This window comes from Gopherus evgoodei, chromosome 23 (genome assembly GCF_007399415.2).
Source record: "Gopherus evgoodei ecotype Sinaloan lineage chromosome 23, rGopEvg1_v1.p, whole genome shotgun sequence".
In the NCBI taxonomy this organism is placed as follows: Eukaryota; Metazoa; Chordata; order Testudines; family Testudinidae; genus Gopherus; species Gopherus evgoodei.
In genome coordinates, this window is record NC_044344.1 from 4,724,861 (window position 1) to 4,744,463 (window position 19,603).

At 61.1% G+C, this 19,603-nt stretch overlaps 1 protein-coding gene across 10 annotated transcripts in view; it reads right to left on the reverse strand.

Annotated features, from left to right (window-relative positions):
• The window catches only part of ARHGAP23 (Rho GTPase activating protein 23), a 123,498-nt gene continuing 103,895 nt past the window's right edge, over positions 1–19,603 (reverse strand). For 7 of the 10 annotated variants that reach the window (XM_030541618.1, XM_030541615.1, XM_030541617.1 and 4 more), the window contains 12 exons: positions 18,749–18,810; positions 17,539–17,666; positions 16,117–16,235; positions 15,078–15,233; positions 13,980–14,058; positions 12,087–12,160; positions 11,560–11,649; positions 10,450–10,575; positions 9,664–9,705; positions 9,159–9,252; positions 5,839–5,870; positions 1–4,811 (listed from right to left, as the gene is read on the reverse strand). In XM_030541618.1, coding sequence (XP_030397478.1) covers positions 3,651–4,811; positions 5,839–5,870; positions 9,159–9,252; positions 9,664–9,705; positions 10,450–10,575; positions 11,560–11,649; positions 12,087–12,160; positions 13,980–14,058; positions 15,078–15,233; positions 16,117–16,235; positions 17,539–17,666; positions 18,749–18,810 — 2,163 coding nt within the window. In that variant the 3' untranslated portion in view covers positions 1–3,650. Of the gene's footprint in view, positions 4,812–5,838; positions 5,871–8,379; positions 8,405–9,158; positions 9,253–9,663; positions 9,706–10,449; positions 10,576–11,559; positions 11,650–12,086; positions 12,161–13,979; positions 14,059–15,077; positions 15,234–16,116; positions 16,236–17,538; positions 17,667–18,748; positions 18,811–19,603 lie in introns of all 10 variants that reach the window. The other 3 variants (XM_030541621.1, XM_030541622.1, XM_030541613.1) reach the window with 3 other exon arrangements.

Consider the following 19,603-nt stretch of genomic DNA (forward strand, 5'->3'; position numbering starts at 1 on the left):
TGTTCCTTGAATCCGCCAGTTTATTTCCAATATATAGAACTGTACGTCGGCGAGGGCTAGTCCCAAACCAGGTGGGGTTTGTTTGTTTGTTTAGTTTTGCATATTCCATAGCTATGTCTGACCTTTTACAACACATCAAGGAAAAAAAATGACTCATGCAGGAAGGTTTTAAAAATTCAACACTGTTACAGCACTTGGTGGTTTTCTTCTGGGTTTGTTTTTTTTTTAAATGAGCGAAACTTCTTTAAAAAATCCTTATAAATTCTTTGTAATATGTTACACGTTTAAAGACAATATTTACACGAAAAATGAAAACAACAAAACTTTACAGCAATTATTTGCATAAAGTATGAGAATGATGCATAAACTGGAGTAAGATTTTTTTATTTTATTTTATTTTTAAAATCCTCCCAAGGCCTCTCATTGGAATGGCTGCAGTTCGTAGTGGAAGATGCGGCGTGGCGTTATTTGGTAGCCCCAGCGCAGTAGAGGACAGATGGATGTTCGCTGCAGAGCCAGTCCCCCTAGTTCATTAGGACAATCGCCTGGCATGGGGCTGCAGGTGGCTTTTTTCTAAACACAGAGACGGGTGCACTGGATTTGGCGGGGGGAGGGTTGGTTTTAATTTCAGACTAAAAGGGACCCATAGTCTAGCAGCATGAAAACACAGTTTACCATTTTCAAGAGGAAAAATATAAACAGCTGCATAGGATGACAGCTGTTTGCTTGGTTGGTAGAAAGTGGGACTTTCTGTGCATGGAATCAATACACAGTCCCTGGGATGAATGATCTCACGCCAGCGTCGGCTCTCCTGACGCTGAGAAATGCAGCCTGCAACTCTCGGACTCAGAACTCTTCCTTGGCACTTTGTTTGTAGCGAGAGACAGGCTGCCAGGGCCAGCCAAAGTCCAGCTTGTATAAGATTAGCCTCACCTACCTGCAGCACTCTCCCCAGTTCCCACTGGCTCCCTTAACGCCGGCCTAACCCAAACTCTGGCCCGACGGGTGCGAAAGCGCTTTGAGACGCAAGGCCATGACCGGTGCCCCCAGCGGGGCGGGTGGCACAAGCACTGGGACGTTGGCGAGATGACAGCAAACAAACCCCACACGAGTGCCCGGGTGAAACCAGCAGGGGCGGGTGAGGGGAGTTTTGCAGGATGGGAGGTTTGACTGCTACGGGCCTTGCGCATTCCAAGGGCTGAGCAGGTGCACACGCTCCGAGTCCAGCAAGCCCTGGATTCAAACTGAGTTAGCTCTGTGCTCTGGCCGCAGCTGCTCTATCCAGGGGTGCACTGGCTCCCGGGCCCACTGGGCACTGCGGGTGCATAGGCCCAGCTGTTCTGGGCAGGTGCGGGGCAAGGGGCAGCCAGTGAGTGCTGAGGGGGAACCAACCGGGCTGTGAGACGCAAACACACCAGGCCTGTCACTGGGCACGTGGGGGCGAGAGAGGAAGCAAGCTGGTAAGGTTAAAAGCCGGGACTAGGATTAAACAGCCTGGGGCACAGGCACTGCTGCGTTCGCAGTCACACGGCACCAGGTCTGGAGCATTAACACTGGGCTGCCCAGAACTCGCTCCTCCCCAGCTAGAAAGAGGCTCAGGGCCGGATGGCACAAGTGGGCATTATGGGTTTACCCTGGGCCATTTCCCGGTTGGCAGGGGGCTGCCCAGCCAGGCTGAGCCTGCCAAAGACACGAGCCCACCCCCGCTGGCAGCGCCCGAGTCCCACCGGGTTGCCTAATCCCAGGTGGCTTTGCACAGCTCTGCCGCGGAGCGTGAACCCGCCTGTCCAGGGGCAGGGGCAGGAGGCCTCGGGCCGCAGACAACAGCTGAGGGTCGTGTTGGGGGAGGGATGGCAGCTGCCGAGTGCTCAGGGTTGAACTCCATGGAGCTATCGACTGCAATGGGACCAGGATTCCTCCCTCCTCCCCTGATGTTCCTGGCTGGCCCACGTACCTCTGCTTCCCTGCCACACATGGGGTGGGTAGACCCACCAGCATCTACACGGGGGGATGGTGACGGGCACACCGGGGCGGTGGGTGTGGGGGGCCGAAAATGAGGCTGGGGGCGTGCAAGGAAAACTCCCATGCCCAGAGGGAATTCGGCCCCTGGAAGCACTGAACCAGCCGTGGCCCGAGCCCCCTTCCTACGCCTCCCCAGCCCGTGCCTTTGAGGCTGGCAAACAACAGCACCGCCTGCCCCCAGCACCTCCTCCCTGGCAGAGAGCAAGACCCGGCACGGCCTGGCCCAGGGGAGGGGCTGGGGAACAAAGGGCCCCTTGGCACAAGGGACATTTCCCTGCATTCACACGAGTGGATCCCGCACCTGGTGCCAGCGGGCATGTGGTCACTGAGCATGTGCCAATAGCCCCAGCACACACACTCCTGGCTCAGGTGCCAACGATGCCAACACACTTCCATCTACCAATTACCCAACACTGAATCAGGCTGGACACAGGCACCCACAGGCACGTGCTCCATAGGGCACAGCCACAGAACACACGTGCACACACACACGTGCAAATGGTGCACACACACACGCGAACGGTATACATGCACACGTGCAACTGGTGCACAGGCATGCGCACGCAGGCATGCACACACACGTGAATGGTGCATGTGCACACACATGCACACGCCAGTGTTACGAGCCAGCAGGAAAACGCTCACGCTCATGAGCAAAGCCCACGTGCGGGCGCTGTGTCTGTGCAGCCTCCTGTCTCCATTCTACAGCCGCCTCGCTCACCCTGGACTGACCCGGGGTGGGAGAACTGGCTTGGGAAGGGGGGGTGGCTCTCTGGGGTGGGCAAGACTAGGGTGCCAGGGACCCTCTGTTCAAAGCCACCCAACAGTTCCTTGCACACTAGGGGGCACTTTCTCTGAGCCAAGGGGGGCAGGCGGAGGGGCACAGTAATGTGATGCCAGAGCTGTGGCAAGATTTCAGAGGCAGCAGCTCCTGCTGTGAGGAGGTTTGGGGGCTAGCAATGGTCTCATGGAAATTGGAGCATCCTTCCCCCACCCCTAACCCCCTAGTCAACCAGGAGCAGCACTAGGCAGGAACTGTGAGGTCTGGGGGGCAGCGGAGCAGGTCTGGCAGCCATGCAGGGAGATGAGCTGGGAGAGCCAGGAGGCTGGGGCGGGGTTGCCTGTCTCAGGCCAAGTGCTTTCTGTGGATGCGCTGTGCCCGCCCGTCCGCAGCTGGACCCAAAGGGCTGGGATCCTGGCTCTGTGGCGAGGCCGGGACACCCCGAGCTGCAGATGATCCCCCCTCCCCCCCAAGACCTGGCCTGGCAACATCAGGGGTGGGGGAGTCTTAAAAAGGGAGACAAATCAAACAGACCCACGATTAAATGCCCAAACCGAGGGAGGGTCGTTCAATCAACGCTGCGCCCGAGTGCCAGCTAGGCAGCGCGGCCAGGGCAGGGCAGGGGCGTCTCCGCCAGCCTAGGGAGCCCCATGACAAATGCCAAAGCCGGCAAAATCAGGGCGAGTGGCTGCTGGCCCTTAGGAGGTGCTCCAACCTCTGTGCGGCGCCTGGCTCTGGGTGGATGGGGAACCGCCGCCTTGGCCACAAGAGGCAGCACAGGGGGTGAGAGAAATGTGGGGGAGGGAAGCAGAGACAGTCAGGCCTCGGGTTCCGGGGGACGCAGGGGTTAGAGACACTGGTGGAAGCGGAAGGAAGCTGCGCGGGTGGGAGCCGGGCCCCGGTCGCCTGGGTTCCCCTCCAGGCCCTTACTGTGCAGCTGCTCACCGGCGCCGCCCTGGTGGCTCAGTGCCGAGGACGAGGAGGGCCTGGCCTTGGTCGACTCCAGGCTGCTGAGGCCCGAGTCCTTGTTGTCTCTGTGCAGGTCCCTGCAGGAGGCGCTGGCATCCGGGGGGCAGAGCTCGGGACCAACGGGGGGTCCCTGGCCCGGCGCCTGCTGCTCCTTCCATTCGTTGAAGTTGAGGTCCTTCAGGCCGCCGGGCACCACCACCGTATGGCGCCGCCAGGAGCTCTTCTTGCGCCGCGTCTCCGGGGAGTGGGGCTTACGCAGGCGCACGGCCAGCATGTCGTCGGCCGAGCCGCGCAGACGCAGGCGGATCTGCTCCGTCAGCGAGGGCTTGGTCGGGGCCCCGCTGCCCCACGGCTCCCCACCAGCCCCCGGGGGCTGCAGGGACTCCTGGCTGCCCTTGGTGGACGAGTCGCTGTCCAGCCAGGGCCGCGCCAGCTTCCTGCGGGCCAGCGTGTCGCACTGGATGAGCCGGTGGGAGTTGAAGGAGGCCCGGGCGAGTTTCTCCTTTTCGCCGCTCTCCGCCTCGGGCCCCTGCCCGGCGCCTGGCCCCGCCCTCCCCGGCAGGAAGCTGCTCTCCGTGTCCGTCTCCACGTGGCTGAATTCGCTGCGCTCGTCGTCCGCCTCCTCGCCTCGGCTCTCGGCCACAGACTGCACCTCCGAGCACAGGCTGCGGTCGATGGTGGACAGGGTGGAATAGCCCGAGACGATGGACCGGGTGTCCGGCGCTGGCTCCCTCGGTCCCGCCTGCTCCTCTGTGCCCGCTCGGCGGCTTAGAGCACCACGCGTTGGGCCTGGCTCTCCGGGGGCCGCGCCACACCCCGGCCCCTTGGCCTCTCCCTCCTCCGAGCCCCCGCCTCTGGCCTCCTCGGCTCTGCCTTTGCTGGCGCCCTTGGTGGCCTCGTGCTCCGAGTCGTCGTCCGTGCTGCTCCCCAAACGCTTGGCCTCCCGCCGCTTCCTTCTCTTGCGGTTGACAGCGGCGATGAAGGACATGGCGAGCAGCTCCTTGCTGTACTGATCCTTCCGGGGCACCCCCGAGCCCTGCTGGAGAGAGAACCACCCGGCTTAGTGCCACGGCCCCGGTCCCTGCCGCCCACGAGCCTGTCTGTGCCCCTGGCAGCTTCGCACCAAGCGCTCAGGCCACCAACCTGGCCACAGCCGCTCTGCTGCAGCAGTGCCTTCTGGGAAAATCAGGGGTGCCATCCAATCATGCTGTGGTGCATTATGGGAAGTACTTAGGCCACTGTCCCATAGTGGTGCAGTGCATTCTGGGGAAATGGAGGCTGCTATCCTGGTCCTGTGCCCATCTCTCAGGGCACAGGATTGCATGTGCCTTCCCACTCCTCCCTGTCCCAGCAGAACCACTGGGACGGACGCTAAGAAGAGCTAGACCCAGCCCAGCTCCTGGGAAGGGGCCGGGCTCAGGCAGCCCACGCAGTTAGGAACCATGTCACGTGTCAGCATGACACATACGTCGAGTGAACCAGAGTTACAATTCTGGATACTGCAGAGATGTGCACAGCCCCATGTCAGGATCAGGGCCAGGCTGGGCGGTCTGCTCAGAGAAACTGGTCAAGACACTCCCTCCCCCAAAGGAGCTAAATAGACAAGGGGAGAGGGGAAACTGAGGCAGAGAGAGAGCAGTGACACACAACAGGCCATGGCAGGAACAGAACTCAGTTGTCTTTGACTCTCAGGCCAGTGTCCTACCCACTGGGCCATGCCACCATCCTGTGATCTGCAAGGTCACCTTGAGGCTTTCTCCTGCCTCATTAGACCCATGTAAACCTCTCGACCTCCCTCCCTCATACAGAGTTGGCAATCCCACAACCCCCCGTCTGGCTGCTCTCGGGAGGACAGGACAGCACGGCCCAGGACTGAGGTGGGAAGGGCCATGCAAGCTGCTCTGTGCTTTTACAGCAACAGGATTTATTGGTAAAAAGCCAAATTTCCACCCTGGGTTTCCTGCCCCTTTCGCTAGGCCAGAGGCCGAGGCCCAGCAAAGCTGGAGATTTTAGCAAACACAGGACCCCTGGCCCCAGACTTCAGCGAGTCCCACGGGAGTCCTTACCTTCGACTTGGCAGAGCTGTCATTGGTTGAATCTGTAAGGCAAACGACAGAGCAGAGATTAGGGTGGGCGGGGATGTCTTTGCTAGCGGGTGGGGGGAGCTAGGGGGTGTATGGGCATCACAGCAGAGGGACAGTTCTCAAGGGCACCCCCAAGCTCTCCCTCCATGTGTGGCTCTAATCAATAGCACGATCAGCATCCAGATTGATCCAGAACTGGCAGTGGGGCGCCCGGGCTGGGAAATTAACCAGGCCCAGGAGTAGCTGTCGGGAGGGCGCCAGGACAGCGGAATTTGGGGCACTTTGCATAAAGTCCCCAAAGCCCTTGGTTTTGTCAAATTTATTTTCCCCCCGTTCAAAAGGAATAATTTGGCAAAACTGATGCGAATTTGTCAAATGTTCTGGTGCTGCTGATGCCAGAAAAAAGGTTTCAGCCACAAATTTTCTCCCAGCTCCGGCTGGCCAAGCCATGGCAGCCAGACTTGGGGGGAGCTTTCTGGGGATCTCTGGCCTCATGGGAGGAGCTTCCAGGAGGGCAGCCTACAATGATCTCTGGGTCCCTCTGTCCATTTGCATGCGACCCCCACACCCCGGTCACACAACCGCTGGGTTAATCACAGCACGTGGGAAAAGAACGGCCACCGCCACAGGGTAAAGAAAAGGAAACGAGAAAAAAAGACCCACGCCCAGCCGAGAAACGCCCAGTTGCCGGACGGGTGCCCCATCACCCACCCAGCAGCCGGACGGCTCCTACCAATGGCGCCAACGGAATGGAGCCACGAGCCCAGGACGGATGGAGGGATGGGGTGAAAGGTGACAGTGGCGCAATGGGAGAACACAGCAGGAGTTACTCCGCGGGCACCTGGGCTTTCCCCTGGGGATGGGGAGGCCCCAGGCAGGGTTATGCAGCGCTCACGCGCCCCAGTGCAAACCAGGGAGCTCTCTCTTCTGATGCTGGGGACATGTTCACTGAGCTCGGCTTAGACCCAGAGGGGCCCGATCCCCATTTACACTAGGGCCCCCTTGCACTGATCCCCCGCGGCCACACACGTGTCACTGACCCTCCATGCAGTTCAGACTCAGGGCCTGCAGGCCCCAAGGCCCAAGCTCCTTCCACGGGTGCTAGAGAAGGGGTCTCCTTCAGCTGGGAGCAGCCACCAGGGGTGATGCCCCCCCCCACACTACTACAGCAGGGAGGTGCAGGGAGGTTTTTAGCAGGGGGACCACCAGCTGATCTCTGGTGGTGGAAACTCCAGCTGAAGTCAGGGAGCGACACTTATTTCCAGCAGCCGGGGACACCCGGGGCGGCGGGACCCCAGAGGCTGTACAGCAAAGGGCCAATGCGGCTCAGTATTGCCCACGGGCTGCCTGCTCCGAATCTGAGTCCAAGTCTCTCACTGGGTCGGAGGAGGGGCAAGCCCCAAGGAATGCACAGGCGAAGGCCGTGGGGGGGGGCGTGTGTTAATCTGCAATGTCTCACAAGCAGGTTAAGGGGAGGGAGAGGATGCACCCACCGCGCCAGCCCCCACTCCACCACACTGAGAAGCACAAGGACAAACACAATGACCCCTGCACCCCACCCTGGCGAAGGGATGGGACTCACGGCTGGTGCTTATGAGAGGGGGAGCCAGGAGGGGAACGCTGACCCCTGGGAGGATCTGGAATCCCTGCCCCCAAACCTGCAGCCAGCCACCACTGGGAAGAGCGTGCTGTGAACCATGGGGGCTGGTGGGTCAGCTTGGGCTCCTTGGGGGCACAGGGGTCATGTGGGGCTGGGGGGCGCAGCCAGGATGGGGCTGGGCTGAGTGGCCACTGGGAAGGCTCAGAGGGGAGAGGCCCAGGGTTGAAGGGGAGTCTCTGCACCCTGGGCAGGCAGAGGGATTGGGGTCTCCCAAGGGCCCACCGCTGACCTCAGCACCCTGGGGTGGGTGGCACCAGCTGATCTGATTCCAGAGGAATCCCCCGCACCCACTCACATGGCCAGGCTCACACTCCTGGCATTCACAGAACCCAGCTGGCAAGGCTCCCCCTGCGCCCAGCTACGGCTCAGGTGGGCTTATGCCAAGCACCGGGGACATGGGCACCAGGACCAGCAGGCCTCTCACTCAATGCTGCTGGGTGGCAGAGGGGCAAGGGGCTCCCCTGTGCTCCCTCACAGAGCAAAGCCCAGAGAAAACTGCGTGTCTGCGGCAGTGCCCCCTTGTATCCAAAGCTGTGGGTGAATGTGTGTGTGAGGGGGAGGGGAGTGTTCCAGATCATTCATCCTCTGACTACAATGGTGGTGCAAGAGCGATGAACCAAACCAGGGGGTGTCGAGCTGGGGGTTATACAGGTACTAGGGGGCTTGCCCCCCACCCATGGCCGAAGAAAGACCACGTGGGTCACGGGGTGACGTGCGCTGCGGCCAGCGCCGTGGGGTAGGGGTGGGGGATGCTCTTCCCGGGGGGAGGGCGCAGGGATCCGGCTCCCCTCCTGCACCCGCTCTCGCACGATCACCCGACAGAATTAGAGCATGAGCAATGCACCCAGGCAGCAGCACCGTACCCGCTCTAGAGCTCCAGGAGATCCGCTGGAGGAGGAGAAGGAAGAGGAGAAGGAGGAGGAGACAGCAGAGAGACGTTTAAGGAAAGAGCATAAAGAATAAACGTCATTTCAAAGCCGCTGCGCTCCCCATGCGCAGCTCGAGCCAGGGGAGAGGACCAGGCACAGGACACAGGCAGACCGGTGGCAGAGTTGCTGGGGCTGGCTGGCTAGTGAGGGAACAACGGGCAGCCCTGTGGTTTGATGGCTGTTACCTGGACTGTTCCGCGATGGGGCCTAGCGGGGGACTCGGGAACAGCAGCTATCATGGAGTATACGTAGGAGAGGACCTGGGGAACTCACTGACACTAGACCAGCACTTCCTGGCAGTAACACTAGGGGGAGCCCAACAGCAGCTGGTAACCAGCCCGTGGGCAGTGATTGGCTCCTTGTTGTTCCTGGGTGCCAGCCTCCCCATCACACCCAATCCTCAGCAGTGGGCGTGGCCTGAGGAAATGCCCCTCCTCCTGCCCGGGAAGGCTTGTGGCCGCTGCTAGACGGGCAGCTCCTGGGTCACTTAGGGCAGGTGCCCAGCTATCCTGCGGATCAGCAGCTGCTTGAGAGGGGGGTGCCAAGCTTGCCCGGGGGGGTGCCTGGTGGGGGGAGCCCTGGCCTGGCCCAGGGGCAGTGGACCAGTAACTCCCGTGGAGGTGGATTGCCTGCGAGGTCACTCCTTCTCCGGTCCTGATGGCCCCACGACTAGAGCCTTTCCCCGCGCCCCCACCCCAGACCAGCCCCCTCACCTGAGGCGTCCCCTGGCACCACTGTCCTCCCGATGTTGGGGAGCAGGTACTCGATGTTTGGCACCAACTGCGCCTCCTTCTCGTCCACAGGGGTCTGGAACGGCAGCAGGGGGAGAGTGGTGAGCAGAGGAGCCCCTGGGCCCAGCCCCCTGACTCCCTTCCGCTCTGTCTGCCGAGTGCCCCCTGCCCTGCCAGCCGGGCGGCCGTGCTGGACAGCACTCCCCAAGCGGAGCTGCTCACCCTGGCAGGGTCCTTCCCCAGGGGCAGAGGGGGGCGCTGTTCACACATAGGGAACCGGCTGGCCTCCCCCCCCACCGGGGTCTCCAGCAGGGGGCAGGACAGAGGCTGCCCCCAGGCTGGCGTCACACGGGCCATGCATGCAGAGCTCAGCGGGTGCGTTCGGAGACCGGCTACCCCCAGAAGCAAGCAGCCCTCCCATGGCTTAGACAGGTGCCCACTGGCAGCCAGGGAGTCAACCCCCCTCCTCCCCCGGCCCAGGACTCACCTTCTCCCCCTTGTCCTCCTTGTCGCTGAAGAACCAGTCCGACTGCGGGGGCAAGGAGAGGGGACGAGGGTCAGAGCACGGCAGGACGGCAGTACAACATCTCGGGGGGAGGGAGGGGCAAGGGAGGCTGCGGGGGTGTGTGACTGGCGCCTGGTTGCTGCCAGATTCACTCCCGTGTCGCCCCCGCCCGGCGTGGAGATTTGAATGCATGAGTCCCAGTCTGCCTCTGCAGGCCTCTCCACCCCACAGCCTGGCGCCCCCCCTCCCCTCCAGCCTGGCCCACTGCCCCGGGGCACCCGCCCCCCGCTGCCCCACACTAGGAGCTGAACGCGGCAGATCCCGACTGTGCAGAAAAGTCCAACCCCGAGCCGCTGACGTTCGGCTTCCAAGGAGGGAAGTTTCCCTTCAGTCTGGTAAGATGGGCAAAGAGCAGGAGGAGCAGGGTGCCAGGGGCCCAGCCTGCCCGGTAAAGTGCTGGGGAGTGCAGGCGAGGGAAGGGCACCGGGGGCCCATCCTGCCCAGTAAAGTGCTGGGGGGAGCAGGGCACCGAGGGCCCATCCTGCCCAGTAAAGTGCTGGGGGGAGCAGGGCACCGAGGGCCCATCCTGCCCAGTAAAGTGCTGGGGGGAGCAGGGCACCGAGGGCCCATCCTGCCCAGTAAAGTGCTGGGGGGAGCAGGTGGGGCAGGGCACTGGGGGCCCATCCTGCCCAGTAAAGTGCTGGGGGGAGCAGGGCACCGAGGGCCCAGTAGAGCGCAGGGCTGCGCAAGGGGCCACCTGTCACTTACATGCTGGATGAGGGTCTCCACGATTTTGTAGCGGTCTGGCATGTGCGTCACCATGTCTGTCATGTTGTCCTCGGACGTCCGGACCAGCGTGGGGCCGAAGACCAGGGCCAGGTTCCGGGGCTCCATCTGCAGACAGGGCAGGGGGTTACAGTCCTGGCAACCAGCCCCAGGAAACCCCATCCCAGGGGGGCTCTCACCCCACTGTCAGCAGCCCGAGCACAGACTGTGCCCGGGGGGCCCCCCTCTGGTATCGGAGAGTCTCATGCCAAGGCCCTGGGCTGTAAGATCCCAGCGATAAAATCTCATCAACCCCCAGCCTGGGGAAAGGGCAGGCAAACACCCTGTCCTGCCATCGGCCTCGCTGCAACCTGTCCCTCCTGCTCTCGTCACACCCATATGAACCAATTCATTAATGAACTCTCAGTCACTTTCCCAGCACCGGTGGGTTAGGGTGATCATCCCCTTCTTACAGATGGGGAAACTGAGGCAGTGGACAACACTGTCACAGTCAGGGACAGAACCCAGCTGTCCTGACTCCCAGTTGCCTGCTCTAACCATTAGAGAACGCTGCCTCTCTCTCCACTTGGCTTTTGAGCCTATCTTCCCGGTCCAGGAAAGGAGGATATCCCAGCTGGCAGGGCTCTAGCCTGGAGCTTGGGAGACCAATCCTCTTCTCCATCACAGACTTCCCGGGTGACCTTGGGCAAGTTACTTAGGGCATGTTTACTTCTGGAGCTGGAGGCGGGGCCCGCTGCTCGGGCAGACACGTCCATGCTAGCTCTGATCACGGCAGACGTGTCGTGGCAGCCACACAAGCAGAAAGAGGGGCTGGCCGCCCTGCATGCAATCCCAGCTGAGACCCCAGATACCCATTCGGCACCAATGCAGAGAACACGCAGCACTGCTCAGGGACTCGGCTGTAGGTTTTCACGTCCACGCCCTGCTGGGGGCCTGGGGCACAGACCACGGAGCACTTGGGCCCTGGAGAGCACCAGGCGTCCTGCACACAGAGAACCCGCACCCTGGGGACCCCAGGCTCTCTAGCAGGGTGCGGGGGCTGGCTGCGCCACACGGTCTGGCTGGGTGGAGTGCAGGTGGTGGCAACGGTACCTTGTTCTTCTCGGAGTGGTCCGCGATGGTCTTCAGGTGCCCCACCAGGAACTTGAGCGTCTCGTAGTATTGTCCCGGCAGATCCCGGATCTGGGGGGGCGGGAGCAGAAGCAGCATGAATGCCTGGCCAGCCACAGAGAGGGATGGGGACCCCCACCTCCCCACCCCAGCCTCACGCCTTCCCCGCTAGGACCCTCCTCATCCCGGATCGGCTCCTCTGTTTTTCCTCTGCCCTCCACTGCACACACCTCCCCTTTTGCAGGCCAGAAGAGGGAGCAAGGCAGGGGGCTCTTCCCCCACCCCTAGCCTCAGGACAGGGCTGGGATCCCCTCACACGCTGGGCAGGTCAAGACTGGAAAGGCAGGGAGAGTCGTTCCTGGGACGGGGCTGACTCCTGCTCCCCACCCATGGGCAGCAGGTTTGGGGGCTCGGAGGGAGATCCCTGCTTGAGGGCTGTGGCCAGGGGACCTGCGGAGGGTTCCCCACGTCCCCAAGGGACCTGCAGCCCCGAGGGAAGGGCCCCATACCAGTTTCCGCAACGTCTTCATCCTCTCGCTGGCATCTTCTATCCGGTTGGCTTCGATGAAATCGTTGTACTTATCTGAAAGCCAGACACGCAGAGAGAGGCTGGATTCAATGGCCCTGCCAAGCACGGCCCCGATGGAGCACTCCGGGGAAGTGCCCGCTGGGCCAGGGCTGGGGTGAAGCCTGGGGCGGGTGCCCTGCTACAGACGCTGACGAGGGGCGGAGAAGAGAGGAGCCACCAGGCCAGAATGAAGGCAGCATTCGGCTAGGGCCTGGGTGGGCACGCTGGGGCAGAGGGGTAAGGAAGGACGTGGGGCAGCGAACGGGCTCTGGGTGACAGTAGTGACATGTACCCGGAAGGGTTAGGGTTGGAGCATGGTGCTCAGGAAGTGCTGGCAGCAGAGGACACATGGGTCATGCAGAGACAGCGAGGGAAGTGGCGCAGTCTATAGCTAGGGGGATCTGGGAGGTGCTGCATGGCCACGGGTTCCCAGGGCAGAGCGCCAGGCAGTGAGCAGAGCAGTGTGCCAATGAAGGGGTCACACGTCCAGTAGGGAGGTGGGGGTGAGAGGAGGGGCTCCAAGTGGGGTTTAGTCACATCAGCGCAGTGAGTCAGAGGTTGCAGGGGAACCTGGTTACCACTGGGCAGCAGGGACACACATCAGAGCCAGCCGCACTCCAAGTCCTGATCCTAGGGGAGGCTGAGGAGTTTGGAGTGCACGGGTGGGTGTGTGAGAGAGAGAGAGCTCTCTCCAGCTGTGTGTGCACAAGTGCGTGTGTGAGACCTGTGGATCTGTGTGTGTCCCCTCCAGCTGTGTGTGCGCGCGTGTCCCCTCCGGCTGTGTGTGTGTGCACAACCGTGTGTGTGAGAGACATCTGTGTGTGTGTGTGTGTGTGTGTGTCTGTCTGTCTGTCTGTCTGTCTGTCTTCCGGCTGTGTGTGTGCACGTGTGTCCCCCCTCCGGCTGTGCATGTGTCTGAGAGAGAGACTGAGAATGAATCCTAGGACTGGCAGGGACCTCGGAGGTCATCTAGTCCAGTCCAGGCCCCTGCATTCATGGCAGGACTAGGTATTATCTAGACCATCCCTGACAGATGTTTGTCCAACCTGCTCTTAAAAATCTCCAGTGATGGAGATTCCACAACCTCCCCAGGCAATTTATTCCAGTGCTTAACCACCCTGACAATTAGAAAGTTTTTCCTAATGTCCAACCTAAACCTCCCTTGCTGCAATTTAAGCCCATTGCTTCTTGTCCTGTCCTCAGAGGTTAAGAACAACAATTCTTCTCCCTCCTCCTTGTAACAACCTTTTATGTACTTGAAAACTGTTACCATGTCCCCTCTCAGTCTTCTCTTCTCCAGACTAAACAAACCCAATTTTTTCAGTCTTCTCTCATAGCTCATGTTCTCTAGACTTCTATTCATTTTTGTTGGCTCTTCTCTGGACTTTCTCCAATTTGTCCACATCTTTCCTGAAATGTGGTGCCCAGAACTGGACACAATACTCCAGCTGAGGCCCAGTCAGCGTGGAGTAGAACGGAAGAATGACTTCTCGTGTCTTGCTCACAACACTCCTGCTAATACAGCCCAGAATGATGTTCACTTTTTTTTTGCAACAGCATCACACCATTAACTCATGACATTTAGCCTGTGATGCACTATGACCCCCAGACCCCTTTCCTCAATGCTCCTTCCTACACCATCGTTTCTTATTTTGTATGTGGAACTGATTGTTCCTTCCTAAGTGAGTACTTTGCATTTGTCCTTATTCTCTGTGCATGCGTGTGTGTGTCCTCCAGCTGTGTGCGAGTGTGTGCCTGAGACCAGTGGATCTGTGTGGGTGCGTGTGTCGTCTGCCTGTGTGTGCTGGGGGGTAGGGCTATACCCCAGACTCACCGTCCGTGAACAGGGGCTCCGGCAGCTTCCGGAAGAAGGATTTCAACAGACTGCTGATGACGTTGAGGTCCTGCCATCTCTGTATGGGGAGAGGAGGCGATGCTTAGGGGGCAGGCTGCCTGAGGTGGGAAGGCTGAGAGCAGGCAGGCCAAAGTCAGGCTGGCCAGTGGGGTGCCCAGTTACAGCTGGGGGGAACCTCAGAGCCCAAGGCCTGGGAAAGCCACAGGGGCCTCACCACTAGCATCAAGCTAACCAGCCCCTCTGCCACATCAGGCGAGAGCAACTACTAGCAATGCCCGCCCAGGAGAGGGCACCGGGGAGGCTCCTGGCCACCTCCAGGACAGCAGGAGCCAGGGGCCAAGAGCCATATGCAGTGAGGAGTCGAACTCTTCCGGCCGTGCTCAGCCCCGCGGGATGCAGAGCGGGTAAGCTGGGTATAAATGGCACTAGCATCCATCAGCAGGCGCACCCCACAAGTGTCGCCGCCCCCCTGGGAAAAGGAGCTAACAGGAAGATGCGAGGCAAAGCGTGTCCCTGCCACCCCTCACCCCCACCCCGGTTAATTCCCATTCCTGCCCCCCAGGGCGCCTGGGAGATGAAAGCTGCTCTGTGCCTGCTGGGTGTTATTACAGGGCAGAGTCACTGGACTAGCCGGCTGGGCCACTACTGCCCTGCACAATGTAACATCAGCAGGCAGCTGCAGCCTGTTGGTTTGCGGCCCTGCATCCCGGGGGCTGGGGCCACGCCAGGCTCTCGCCCAGGGGCTGCTCTGCCTACAGACAAACCTTGCAGCCTCGGCAGCCGGGTCAGACACAAGTGGACCTGTGACCCCACTCGCCAGGTCACAATGCTGCTCCCTCAGATTTGGCCTGCCCTCCCCTCCGTCCTGACGAATGGGCAGCCGGGCCAATCCTGAGTGACTGGTGCTTGGCCCTTGTACTTATACCAGAACTGTGGATGCATCCGAAGGCTCAACGTGCCCCGCTCCAACAGAGCAGCGTGACCCTCCCCTCCTGTCTGTCCATCTCCCCCCAGTTCTGGGGGCGACACACGGGAGTTTTGCTGAGGGAGGAAACTTGTCTCAAGCGGGCTCCGCACCTCATCCTGCAGGTTGATCTCGGTGCCCCCCTTGTTGAGCTGCTCCTGAAGGCTGGACACCACAGCGTTGTTCCCGGGCACGCGGTAGATGCCCATGTACTCCAGCCCCTTGTCCTCCACCACCTTGCAGCAGGCCTCCACGATCAGCGGGACGTTCTGCAGGGAACAGATACGGCCTGAAGGAGCTGAGACCACAGGGAGGATCCACTGCTCAGCATGTGCGTGGGTGCGTGGGGGGGGTGAGTCAGAGATGGGCACAGCTGGAATAGCAGATGCCAGACGTGAAAGGGATGGAGGGGAGTCAGCGATGGGCACAGCTGGAGTGGCAGCTGCCAGATGTTAAGGGGGGGATCAGCAATGGGCATAGGTAGAATGGCAGCTGCCAGATGTGAAGGGAGGATCAGAGATGGGCACAGCTGGAATGGCAGTTGCCAGATGTTAAAGAAGTGGGGGGAATCAGAGATGGGCACAGCTGGAGTGGCATTTGCCAACCCACCCCAGCAAAGGCAGCGGAGCCCCACCTTTGCCCTGGCAGTAAAGCCGGGCAAGGAGAGAGGGCGGCAGCGCCGTTCAGGCCCCGGCTCAGCTGGGCCTTGAGCCCAGACTGGGAGAAAACATAGATGAGAACAAAAGAACGGCGGGGGGGTGGGGAAAGAGCCCCCGCAAAAGGGCACAGGGGCTGCAATTGGCTGAGCCCTCCCTACTCAGGGATCCCAGCAACGACAGCTGTTCCCAGTCCCCACCTCCTGAATGCTGCTGGCCAACGCTCCTCAGCACGGACGTCCACTCCCTGCCTCGTGCTGGCTGCTCAGCCAGCGGGCAGCAGGCCAGGGGAGGAGTCGATCCCTAGGCCAGGGGTGGATGGTCCTGAGAGCAGCCCCGCGGGCAGAGCAGGGTGGTACAGCTGGGTAGATGTGCTCAGAGCAGGCGGGGCCGCGCCTTCATTCCGCCCAGGCGGGGCGCTCAGAGTGGGCGGGGCCGCACCCTCGTTCTGCCCAGGCGGGGGGCCCAGAGGGGGCAGACGCAGGCTCAGACCTACCTTGTTGGCTGGGGCGGGCTGGCAGTCCTCCAGCCTCACGCCGAAGGCCCGCGGAGCAGGTTTCTTGTTCTTTTTCATGATGTTGATGCCCCAAGGGGCTTTCGGGGGGGCACCGTCATCTAGAACCAAACTCTGGGTCAGTGTCCGAAGAGCAAGACCCCGGGGAATAAAGACCCCCAACCACCCCCCACCACAGGCAGGTGCACATGCCCCCCCCCCCCCAGCCTTTCAGCCCCCAACACAACCTCACACGCACACCCACCACCCGTGATGATCTGGGCTCTTCCAGACAGGTTCTCGCCCCGCAGGAGCTGAGCACTGGCCGGCCGGCTGTCCACTGAGCAGACGTCTGCACGCACGGTGTGCGCTCCCCGAGCGAGGCGCATGTGCAGCGGAGTGTTGTTTCTGGAGGGCGTTTTTGGGGGCGTGGGGGGGTTAATACAATTATGCCCATTGCTCTGGGTCTAGGCTGGAGGAGGCCGGTCCCAGCAAGGCACTGAGTACTGGGAGCTGAAAGCGGCGAGGTTTATGACCGCCGTTTGCTCCCGGGAAGCTCTTTGCACCAGCCCCGAGAAAGCACCGTCTGCCCCGCAGCCAAGCTGGTCCCTGCAGCGTGTTGTGCCTGGCCGAGGAGCAGAGATCTTCGGTCTGGAGCGTCAGACCATCGTGTCGCTCCCCTGGGCCCGGCCATGGGGCACCAGGGGAGCCTCTGGACGGAGTGCAGGACAAGCCAGATGTGCTCAAGGTAGCGGGCAGTGCCGAGACATGCTGTGGCGTTCTGTGCCGGTGGACAGCGTTCCCAGGTGCCGACTGCTTCCCGCCCACATCTCTCGCACTGCTGTGACCCAGCCACAAGGCGACGAAGGCAAGGCAAACTGAGGCCAGGTCTTTGTCCGCCAGAGCGGGCGGAGGTTCCTAGCCAAGCAGAGACAGCAGACCGCGTCGCTTGTGGATGCTGCTACGAGGAATCTGGGAGCACACCTGGATGGCAGGTGTGTAGCTTCAACCCACAGAGACAACCGTGTCCATGAGCTCTTCCGAGCACAGCCCCCTGCTCAGCAGCATCACCTCCTCTTGCTGGGCCCAGCTCCCCCCGGTGGTTCTTCGGCCCAGAGCAGATCTCAGCAGAACACTGGACCACGCTGCAGGCAGCAGGCTGGCTGCATGTGCCGAAGGAGAAGCCACATCGTGGATCAGCTGCAAATGGCTGGTGCTTGAGGCCGGGTTGTCTGACCTGGTCCCCTAACTGCTGCACGTAGATGTTGATCCACAATCTCACGCACCCCACACATCCCCAGCGACTCACAGAGCCCAGACCCCCAATGCAGACACCCCACCAGGTGTACACTCAATGCACCGCGACACATGCACAGCCCCGGGCAGCCATGCATGCTTCCCCCCCACGCCGGCGACTGGGTGTACCTTTAGTCACGGCCATGTCCTGCCTTGGGGAGCGGGGGGCGCTCGTCCCTGTCTGCTTCAGGAACTCGGCCTTGATCCCCAGCCCACGCGAGCCCTTGGGGGAAGAGTCTGGTTTCGTTCCAGAGGGGCTGCAGAGAGATCAGACGGGGGGCTCAGCCTCTCCTCTTGGCCCCCGGCCTCTCACCCCCACCCTCACACCAAGCACTCCCTGGATCACAGCCACCCCTGCACAGGGGGGCAGGCTTTGGTGGCAAAACTGCAGTGCAAGGCATCCTGGGAGTAGCTATGCAAATTAACTCCACTATTTACTCACAGTGCTTTACACTGCAGTGGGCTCCCCCTTCCTGGGCACACCCAGTGCAGCAAGGGCAAGACCTTCTGCTGCCCAAATGTTACAGGGGCATCCGAGGGCGCCTCCTCCAGCACGCGCAATGCAGGTTCTGCCGGTTCCTGGCTTGGCCCTCTCTGCCCTACTCTCAATGTCAGTTAGAAGTCCCCAGCTAATGGCAGTACCACCCTCCCCCCCTCAGCAGGCTCCCAGCTCTTCCAAGCCCTGGTCCCTAATGGAAAGTGCCACCACTTGAATCCAGCTTGGGTTCTTAAGTCCCTCTAGCTGCACCAGTGTAAATCTCTGGCCAAGGTGCCCTCAGACTGGATTCACCCGGTGCTTAACGTCGGTTTGGTTAAATTCGGTAATTTCCTGACACAAAACCGGCTGACGTACTGCTCCGGTAGGGACGGCAGCCAGTTATCTAGCTCACTCGGTGCAAATTCACTTCTGTGGCCAGGCCGGGCCTGAGCTCAGGCACTTACACGCTGCACCTTTCTGCTGAGGGCCCAAAGCGCTTTAAGGAGGCAGGTCAGTATTATGAACCTCATTTTACAGGCACAGAGCATTAAGTGACTTGCCCCAGAGAACCCAGGAGTCCTGTGTCTCCAACCACACACAATCCTCTGGATATTCGCCCCCAGTGCAGCCACCCAGAAGGTTTGCTAGCTGTCTGTACATGGTACTGCTCTAGCCTCCATCTCTGAGGTATCGACCCTCCCAGGCAATCAGCCCCTTGGACCGAGAGGCTAAGTGACTTGCTCAAGGCCACACAGGCAGAGCAGGGAACTGAACCTAGGTCTCCCATGTGGCAGGCTAGCTCGCTAACCACTGGGGAAGGCTCCCCCCAGCAGGTCGGCAGCTGGCGCGCAGAGCCCTTACCTCACTTTCCGGTAGTCATTTAGCTTCTTGTTGATAAGTGCTTGGCTTGCAAACCCGGGGTCCTGCAGCGGCACAAAGACAAGAGGAAGGGGAGAGCATAAGTGCCATGTCTGGCACCAGAGCCCAAGCGAGCGTCGTCTCTTCCTTCAGCCAAGCCCCTTCCCAGCGAGGGGTTCGTGCGGGGGCTGGGGGGCTCACTGGCCCTAGCAGGGGCAGGCTGGAGGATTTTGCTGCTGATTATCCTTCTGATGGGCACAGCCAGGCAGGCAGGACCAAAGCACCAGGGACTGAGTCCCGGAATACAGGCCTGCCTGGGAGCGCTGTACCGGGCACAGGCAGAGAGATCCCCCTCAGCCGAAGGGGCATGACCAGCCCTCCGGGGCCTGGCACACGCTCCCACCCTGCAGTGCCTGGGATGACCAGCGCAGCAGTCCCCTGCGCACGGCACTTTGCTCTCGTCCCTGGCTTGGGAAGGTTCCGGGGGTTCCCAGAGATCAGGCTCCCAAAAGGCAGCTGGTTAGACAGTGGGGCGGACGAAGCTGCGCCCCACGTAACTCTGGGGAAACCAGCATCATTCCCTGTGGGGCACCCCCCCCCCCCCCCCGTATCACACTCCTAGGGCACAGCTCGGCCAGAGCATGGGAGGCGCCTCTCACCACTCCCCATCCTACTGCCTACTGATCCCCAGCTTCAACACAGCCTCCCCACTGAGCCCGCATGGGGGGCTGGGCTGTGGGGCAGGCCTCTGAACCCCAGCAGCTCCACTACTGCTATGCCCTGCCAGTGAGAATACAGAGCTGGCCGGTGCCGGGGGAGAGGAGAACTACCACATGTTCCACGCTCGGCAAGATCTTC